This window comes from Diadema setosum, chromosome 4 (assembly GCF_964275005.1).
Source record: "Diadema setosum chromosome 4, eeDiaSeto1, whole genome shotgun sequence".
Classification (NCBI taxonomy): domain Eukaryota; kingdom Metazoa; phylum Echinodermata; class Echinoidea; order Diadematoida; family Diadematidae; genus Diadema; species Diadema setosum.
In genome coordinates, this window is record NC_092688.1 from 45,319,185 (window position 1) to 45,328,794 (window position 9,610).

Below are 9,610 nucleotides of genomic sequence, written 5' to 3' on the forward strand. Positions count from 1 at the left end.
GATATAAAAAGATGTCAGCTGTTTGCATTGTATACTTTTTTGATGTGGATGGTGTATAAGGAGTAGAGTAGAGGGGCTGGGTAGCTTTTTGTTGTTGTTGTTTGTGGGTGTGGAGTAAGGAAAAGAGCATTGTACCCTCACCCCCCCCCCTTCCCCTTTATGTGTGAAATGATTTGGCAGATGTACTGAAAACTACTTTGTAATACAAAATGATTGTTCATTGTGTAGCCTTTACCTTGTTGCACTGTATACGCCATATATTTTGCGAGTCTAAATTTTCGCGAATCGGAAATTCCTGACGATTTCACAAGTGGTTAGATTCGTGATCGTGGAGTCCTGTACTGAAGTCCTGTATGGAGAAATTTACACGTGTACATCACATTCACATTGGGATGAGAGTCAATATTTTCGCGTGTCTTTAATTTTGCGAATAGCACCTGACTCACGAAATTCGCGCAAATAAAAACCTCGCGAAATAGTCAGCGTATACCATATTCCACTCTTCATTGGTTCCTCAATATCCAAGATATGTTTCAAAATACAATCTCTTGGGGTATACAGGGGCGGATCCAGGAATTCTGTAAAGGGGGTGCGTGACTAATTATTTCTGGTGCCACTTCCGGGTTTCATTTCATTTTTTTTCTTTTTATTTCTTTTGTTTTTTACGAAAAATAAAGGGGGGGTGTGCGCCGGTTGCGCCCCCCTCTGGATCCGCCACTAGGTAAATATAACTCCCAGAAGGATGTCAATGGGATGTCAAGTGTTCATGCTGCACCTCCGAAAAGGCAATTTCTGCACGATAATTATAGTAGTAATAATAATGATTCAATACATTTATTTGGCTCTTAATACAGATGTTTCTAATATATGCCACATTGCCTCTATAATTCAATTTTCGGCGTTTTGTTTGTTTGTTGTTGTTTTTCTTCAGGAAAGAACATGCCGACGAGGAACCTGTTGTGGAGGAATCCAAGGAGGAATCCACAGAGAAATCGCGAAAGATCAACTATGAGTCCCTGACTCCCGAGGAACAGAAGCTGTGCAAGGGTCTCCTCCTGTGCTGTGCCTACGCCGCCAACATCGGCGGCACGGCAACGCTGACAGGAACGGGCCCCAATGTCGTCTTTGCTGGGGTGATTGACGAGTAAGCACATTAGAAGCTGTCGACTGGCAGGCCAGGGTGGAAATACACAGAACGATCCCGTGGAAATGTTTGAAAGACTGTTGGTGAATGTTACACTGTCAACCTGCCCCCCCCCCCCCTCCAATAAAAACAAAACAAAGCATATCAAATCCTGAGGTTAAGACACACTGTCTGTATGTTATTGACTACGAAAGTCATAGTATTGTGTCTTACATTGTTTAAGTTAAGGGAAGTATATTTGGCTTTAAGCATTGCATATTTAAAAGTATAATTGATCTGTCATTACGGTATCATTTGCAATTTTGTTATGCAAGAATATTCTTCCAGCTGATGACAAGACTGTTCCTTACCTCTCTCTCTTTCACTCTTTTTTTTTTCTCTCTCTCTTTTTCTCTCTATCTCTCTCTTTCTTTCTGTCTATCACTCTATCTATCTATCTATCTATTTATCTATCTATCTATATATCTATATCTCTGTCTATATATCTATATGTCTCTATCTCTCTCTCTGTACCCAGTTTGTATCCAGACTCCGGTATAACGTTTGCCAGCTGGCTCCTCTTCTCACTGCCAGGAACCATTATCAATCTCATCCTGTGCTGGATTTGGCTCCAACTTCTCTTCTTTGGCATCCCATGGTAAGATGTTTCAGCTTTCACCTCCTCCTCCTCCTCTTCCATCTCTGCATCATCATCATCATCATCATCATCATCATCACCACCATCATCATCACCATCATCTCCATCACCACAATCTCCACCATCATCATCATCACCATCATCTCCATCACCATCATCATCACCATCATCATTATCACCATCATCACCATCATCATCACCATCACCACCATCACCACCATCACCACCATCATCATCATCCTAATTTTCTTTCTTCTCTTTCTTCCTTTTCTTTTTCTTCCTATTCTCACTCTCATTCTGTTTCTTCTCATTCTCCATATTCTTACTCCTGAGCCCCATGTCATAAAAAGTTGCAATGATGTCAACTCTAGCTGCAATAGCAAATTTCATGGTAATGACAAGAATCCAGCTCCCTAATTGGCTGTTGCTATGAAAATTTGCCAGTCCTGCAAGAATTGGTATCCTACCATTTTTTATGAAATGGGGCCCTGTTCTTCTACTTCATTTTCTTCGTTCATATTTTTTTTTCCCGTCACCCCCATCCATTCTTTTTCATTTTGCTCCATCTCATTCTGATTCTTGTTTTACTTAGATTTTTTTCTTTGTTTTAGTGATATGTTATTTTCCAGGCGTTATTTTTTTCTCTCTCTTTCTATTCCCTTCCATCTTTCTTCTCTTCTTTTATTTGGCCAGAAATCACTCAAATATTCTTTTTTTCCGCCTTATTTTCTCAGTTTCAGAAAGCAGTCTGCAGAAGACATGGCTGTAGCCTTGGCAGAGGAGAAATCAGGTAGAGAGGTCATCAAACGAGAATACAAGAAGCTTGGTCCCTGGACGTACGTATGATCGGGTGTTACCGTATACATCGAATATTTCACAAATTTCGGAGGTTGAGTGCTATTCACAGATTTAAAAACACGTGAAAATATTAACTCTGATTCGACATGAATGTGACATGCACGCACACATTTCTCCATTCGATACTGTGCTCAACAATCGTGATTTAAATCATTCGTAAAATTGTTGGAAAGTCTCAATGTACGAGTGATAGCGTCATCGTAAATGTCAGACAGTTGGTATGCACCTTCATCCCGGTTAGAAGCGAGAGAGAGCCAGGACCTGAACAGACGCATCAGGGGGGCCATGTGGATCAAAAGAACCCCCTACAATATGAACCGGGATGGGGGTGCATACCAGCTGTCTGACATTTACAATGGCGCCATCACTCGGATGTCACACCTGGGTGATTGCTGATTGGCGCCGTATCACCAGTTGCCAATAGCCATCGTTTGAGAAAGATGACAGCCCGTCATCGAAACTGTCACAGGTAAATACAACTTTTGGATGTGTTTAGAGAACTCTTTATCTATAGAGTCATGGATACCTGTACAATAAGAAAAGTGAAAATAAATAATAAATACATATAGTGGTAATAAGTAATAAGTAAATACATTTTTGTACAGTTATTTGTGGTAGTAAATATTGATGTTTGTCGGTAAAAACACACTGTTGCCATGTCACTGCTATCATTGATCTTTCCTCTGTTTTGACAGGTGGGGTCAAGCAGCAGTCTTGTGTCACTTTGTGGTGTTGGCTCTTCTCTGGCTGTTTCGCAACCCAAACTTTGTCCCAGGATTTACAGGATGGGCCGGTCTCTTCCCTGTTCCAGAGTAAGTTCAATCGACCAGGTCAACGCTACCCATGCTACCATCACCCTTATTGGTCGTAGGCATTAAGATTGTAAGAAATCCTAGCAAATTTTGGTAACATAGTACCTTCTTTGCTGGAGAGGTATTAGGAAAATATACACTATGCACATATTTCAAAATGATGTTATACATTGTATACACAGCATATGTATGTATATTCATATATGTATGTTCATTTATAATAATATGTTAAGTTTTATAAGCATATTCATAAAGATTCATTTGTTGTATGCTGTATATACATTAGGATGTGTGTATGCAGTGGCGGGTCCCGGCAGGGGTGCACTGGGAGCGGGCCCCCCTTTATTTTTTGTTAAAACAAAAGAAATAAAAAGAAAAAAATGGGGGGTTGGATGTGTGCAACCCCCTTTAATTTTGTAAATGCGCCCCCTCTTTACGGAATTCCTGGATCCGCCCCTGGTATAAACTGTAATGCAAGGTAATCAACCTTTGTTGTTTGTAGTGTTGAAGGATATTTTTATTTGGAGAAAAAAGAAATGATGGTTTCTGTACATGGTGATCAGTGTCAAATATTGTTCTTTACTTTTACTGGAGAAGTGAAGATGAATTTGTGATTCACTTTGTTGTGCTTTGGCGAGTAAGATTTCACATAGCAAGTGCACAAACTCTTGACAAATGACACATAAAAGTTAAAATTCTTGTGGACAATATACCTGGAATAAAATAATCTCATCCTTATATTTTGGTAGGCTGGAATCACATTAGCACAAAATTGTCACATTGCAAAATATTCTGCATTTATGGTATCTCATGCAACTTGTCTTTTATGTGACTAGCAGTGAATTTCCTAACTTAATTCTGTACATTATGTGGGGTTATGTTTTTGTCTCTGCAGCTACATCAGTGATGCAACGGCAGCCATCTTGATTTCCATCCTGCTCTTCATCTTTCCAGCATTCCCACCATGGTTCATGAAGTGTGGTCCCTTTAAGATGGAAAATGGTAAAGTGTTTCAGATATTCCTTTATTTTTTTAATTTTTGGGCATGGATATTGTGAAACCCAGCTATGCACTGTTTTGAATTATTCCTTTAATTTGAAATTGTTTCCCAGAAGAAAGCACATGATGTATTTGAGCTGGTAACATTTCAAAAATATAAAAGAAACAATAAAAAAAAAAGAAGTGCAGGATGAATACCCAGTTGTTTAGACTGCAGATTGATTGCTATGTGTTGTTTTTGTTGTTGTACTGTAATTTAATTGCAAGTTTGCCCAACCATGTTTAAAGAATAATAATATATAGCTCAGTCAGAACTAAAGTAAAATTGCAGAAATGCCAGAAAGGTATGCACTATACCAATGTCATTAGCTCATCTTCCATGACATCACAACTTGTTAAGTGACTCTAAGTCTACTGGATACTTCATATCTACTATGTGGTTTCTTTTTCTCTGTATGTATATTCATATATTCATACCCTTTATACACATATTCAATTAATTTTACTTTATTGATTATCCCCAAAACAGAAATATGTACAGTGCAAAATGTAATGGTGAGTTCACAGAGAAAGCCAAAGGCTTGATACAAGTGTGATTCTATTTGTAGAATCAAATACATAAGATTATATACAAATACAGATTTAGAGTTGAATTCACATTATTTAATGAAAGAAACAAATTACACACACAAATATATATCAGATATGAATGAATAGATCTAAGATGATTAAGTGGAATAAGTGTACAAAGATAACTCTTGGGGTTTATGTCACATCTCATAACGACAGATGAAAAACCTCAATCCAGAGATGCACTCCTTGACTGGAAGACAACTCAGAGGATGTTACCATGGAACATCATCCTCCTCCTTGGAGGAGGTTTTGCTCTGGCTGCAGGAACTGAGGTGGGTTGGACATCTAGTATATATTTCTTTTTACAAATAATAAATGGTCATGAATGTGATGGTAGAAGATTTCACATGAGGTTAAAAATAGGGGCGCTCTATTCAACGTGGTGAAGCTGAGTTGAATAATGCGTCACAAACTTAATTTTAATGGGAATAGGAAAATAAAAAAAGGAAAAGATTTGCCATTAAAAAATAAGATGAAAAATGCTGATTTGAAGTAATATTCACTGTTGTTCCTCATATGTTTTTTACTGCCGATATTGCAAGACAGGATTTTAGCCCGAGTAAGAAGTCAAAGGAGTGTCAAGATTTTGATGAGCTATGTATAGATAGATACAAAGTGTAGGTAGTATAGATGGATGGATGGGTGGATGGTTAGGTAAAGATAGAAAGATAGATAGGTAGGTAGATAGATAGATAGATAGATAGATATATAGATAGATAGATAAATAGATAGATAGATAGATAGATAGATATATAGATAGATAGATAGATAGATATATAGATAGATAGATAGATAGATATATAGATAGATAGATAGATAGATAGATAGATAGATATATAGATAGATAGATAAATAGATAATTAGATAAATAAGTGTGTAGATAGATAGATATCAGCTGTGACCTCTTAAACATGGTTGTTTCAAAAATCTTACAAATCTGATTCAGTTTTTCCCTGGGATTTGCATATTTTTAAAGTGTGTTCACTGAAGTTTTCTCTTCCCACCTAGGCTTCTGGTCTGTCCCAGTGGCTTGCCGACCAGTTTGCAGTGCTGGACTTCTTGCCTCCCTGGGTCCTGGTCCTCATCATCACTGTCATCATATGCTTCTTCACCGAGTTCACCAGCAACGTTGCCACGGCAACCATATTTCTCCCAATCCTTGCCTCCCTGGTCAGCAAATGCTTTCAGTATTCTCTAGAGGCCACAATTTACCCACCTTTTCTCTGTTTAAATATAAAATGATAATAATGATAATAATAATAATGATAATGATAATAATAATAATAATAATAATAATAATAATAATAATAATAATAATAATAATAATAATAATAATAATAATAATAATAATAATGATAATAATGATAATAATGATAATAATGATAATAATGATAATAATGATAATAATAATAATAATAATAATAATAATAATAATAATAATGATAATAATAATAATAATGATAATAATGATAATAATAATAATAATGATAATCATCATCATCATCATTATCATCACAATTCACATATTTAGGATGATGAAAAAGGAAGATAGAAATTTAGAAGTTGTGATTGTTTTCAGATTTCTGATATGCATCATGATGTGCAAGATGAAGGCAGTCTGTTGCCAATTTGCATTATATGATTTGTGTCAAAGAATTGAAGTTTAATGCAAGTGTCATCAAAATTTAGCCATTTTTGGAGCTTTTGGTGGTCGCACCCTTGCATGTTCCATTTTTATGCACAATGTAACGATTTATTTCACAAGTTACACTGTATTTCTCAATTTGTCTTTTCTTGAATTGATGTTGAATTATAATGATGGTAAACTCTGTTCTGAGAAGTGCAATATTCAAATCAAAGTTTACTGAAGTGTCGGATATTCGGTTAGATGTTGGATTTTTTTAAAGGTATCGATGTCAGAGTTGTATTAATGATGCATATCCTGTGATGTGTAATTATATTTTTGTTTCATGTTTTCTGTGTCTATGCGCAAGACTTGAGAAGTGAGATGAGTTTCCAAAAGTGCAATGTTGATTGAAACTGAATTGAATTGAATTGAATTGAATTTTGATATTTCAAATGAATATCTGTGAAATTTCTGTTTTTTCAATCTACCTTCTCTCTGTCAGTTGATTGCTGAAAAAAGGTCAATTGTATTTACTTCTTAATGTCATGAAGGACATCTGAAAATTGAACTTCATTAGTGATAAAATGAAAAAGTAATTCAAGAAAAAAATTGAATTTCAGGGTGACATGGGTGAGGATGATGGAATGGTCCAAAATCATTTATTCAACAATAGTAATACAATTTGCTCTTTCCATTCAGGCGGAGAGCATCTGCATCAATCCCCTGTACGTCATGATGCCAGCTACCATTTCCTGTTCTTATGCCTTCATGCTACCGGTGGCCACGCCCCCGAATGCCATCGCTTTCGCCTATGGCTCCATCACAGTCCCAAACATGGTAACGTCTCCTCGGAATTATCTCTTTAAAAACTGCCCACTCTCCAAATCCTGTTAAGTTCACTGATTCTGGTTTGAGATTTAGGGTATGGTTGTCTTCAGGTAAAAACACTTTGATGGTATGTAGAAACTATTTGGTCAAAGTCATAAAGTGCCAGTCACAACTCGAATGCCACTTTATGATACCATGAGTGTGAGGTATCTTTACTCATTTAAAAATTCATGTAAGTCTGCTTCAAAGATCCTGGGTGGTATTCTGAAATCCTTCCTAGGAAGAAATTTCTTCGTAAGTCAGGATTTTTTCCTAAGTGGTATTCTGAAAATCTTCCTAAGTTTCTTCCTAAGTCTGTTCCTAAGTTTTTTCCAAGACTTAGGAAGAAACTTAGGAAGGGGGCGGGAGTATGCAAATTCCTGACTTAGGAAGAAGTTGGTATTCTAGAATGCACTTAGGAAAGAAATTTAGGAAGATATTTAGGAAAGCTCCACCCCTGTCCTATGTACGTTGTTAAGAATAGCAAGCTGCAAACATCGTGATAGGTGTGCTTGTCATTCACTGCACGCACATGTACTTTGATGCTCGAAATGAGCGTGAGAAAGGGGACGTGCCGCGCACACGTGTATTTGACCCTACGTCATAGTAATATGCGATTGTCATTGGTTGGTTCCTTATGATACGGCATTTCGTATTGGCTTAAGAAAGGACGTGGGTGGGAATAAGGATGGCCTAATTTGCATTAAGAAGTGCCTAGGAAGAAATTTCAGAATACCAATTCTGTCTTTCCTAGGCACTTCCTAGGTTTCTGACTTAGGAAGAAACTTAGGAAGAAACTTAGGAAGATTTTCAGAATACCACCCCCTGGCATTTACTCTAATATTTTGTTTGTTTCTTTCTTTGTTTGTTTGTTTGTTTGTTTGTTTGTTTGTTTGTTTGTTTGTTTGTTTGTGTGATTGTTTGGCTTCTTTTTTTTTGGGGGGGGGGGCGGGGGAGGGGGGAGGGATTACTGTTGTTGATATGCCAGAGGTCAGGGGTCAAAATTCTAGTGGCATACAGCATGAGTTGACTGAAAAAAAAAAAAAGTGACAGTGGAGTGTCTTTTGTAGCTATGTAGTACATCTCTCTTGTGAATTTTTATGTTTGTTTGGGGTTTTTTTTACTTTTCTCTGACAATCTTTAAATTCCCCCCCCCCCCCCCACCTCAGGTGAAGGCTGGCATCGTGATGAACATCATCGGTATCATCGTCGTCAACCTCCTCATCAGCTCCATGGGCGTGGCCATGTTCGACGTCTTCACCTACCCATCGTGGGGGAGTAACAATGTCACGTGCCTTCTGGGTCCGCAAAACGTGACCACCGTGGCAGCATCCACTCTTACTCCCCCTCCAACGATGTAAAAAAAAAGAAAAGAAAAGAAAAGGGCTGGAAAAGGGAAAAGGATCTGCATTTGAAATTCAGTGTTAAAGATGTGGTTTCTGTTGTTTTGTTTTGTTCTGCTTTGTATGGTTTTATGTTATTTTAGGTGCTCATTTCCCCAATGCTCCGGTTCTTCAAAATTTTTGCCCAATGCAAAGAAAGAAAGAAAAAAAAATACAGGCCCACAAATATACTGATGCAAATTCTACATGATAATGCAATAAATGTATTCAATGCATTGTTATTAGCCTTTCTGTCTTTCTTTTTTTTTTACTGGGATTTTGTTTTCAGGTAATGAAAGCTTTCATGAAAGCTTTCATGAAAAAATTGCCAACTGCAAAAGAAAGGAGGAAAAGATAAAAGGGAAAATCAAAAGAATCATGGAGGGAATATATGTGACTAAACACATATATACACTAGTAAGTGTTTTTAAGATATTGGTGTCATTATTTCTATGCAGGCGAAACTTGGCATAAGGAATACAGAAATTACAAGATTTTGTTAGTGTGCGCAGGGTCCAATGGTTAAATTGTTTTTACTTCTAATATTTACGTCAGTATTATGAGAAAAGAACCCAACTATTTTGTGGTAATAGGATAAACATGTAGTTGACTGGCTTAAGGGTTAATTCTGCAAAGTTGCCATAAAGTAAC

The 9,610-nt window shown here is 37.1% G+C and overlaps 1 protein-coding gene across 1 annotated transcript in view; it reads left to right on the forward strand.

The window, feature by feature from the left end:
• The window catches only part of LOC140227934 (Na(+)/citrate cotransporter-like), a 31,254-nt gene extending 22,316 nt beyond the window's left edge, over positions 1 to 8,938 (forward strand). The window contains exons 5-13 of the mRNA XM_072308318.1: positions 932 to 1,144; positions 1,662 to 1,781; positions 2,516 to 2,617; positions 3,335 to 3,451; positions 4,347 to 4,453; positions 5,240 to 5,355; positions 6,092 to 6,253; positions 7,410 to 7,547; positions 8,747 to 8,938. Of these exons, the coding sequence (XP_072164419.1) occupies positions 932 to 1,144; positions 1,662 to 1,781; positions 2,516 to 2,617; positions 3,335 to 3,451; positions 4,347 to 4,453; positions 5,240 to 5,355; positions 6,092 to 6,253; positions 7,410 to 7,547; positions 8,747 to 8,938 (1,267 nt within the window). The remainder of the gene's footprint in view (positions 1 to 931; positions 1,145 to 1,661; positions 1,782 to 2,515; positions 2,618 to 3,334; positions 3,452 to 4,346; positions 4,454 to 5,239; positions 5,356 to 6,091; positions 6,254 to 7,409; positions 7,548 to 8,746) is intronic.
• Positions 8,939 to 9,610: the final 672 nt, after the last annotated feature.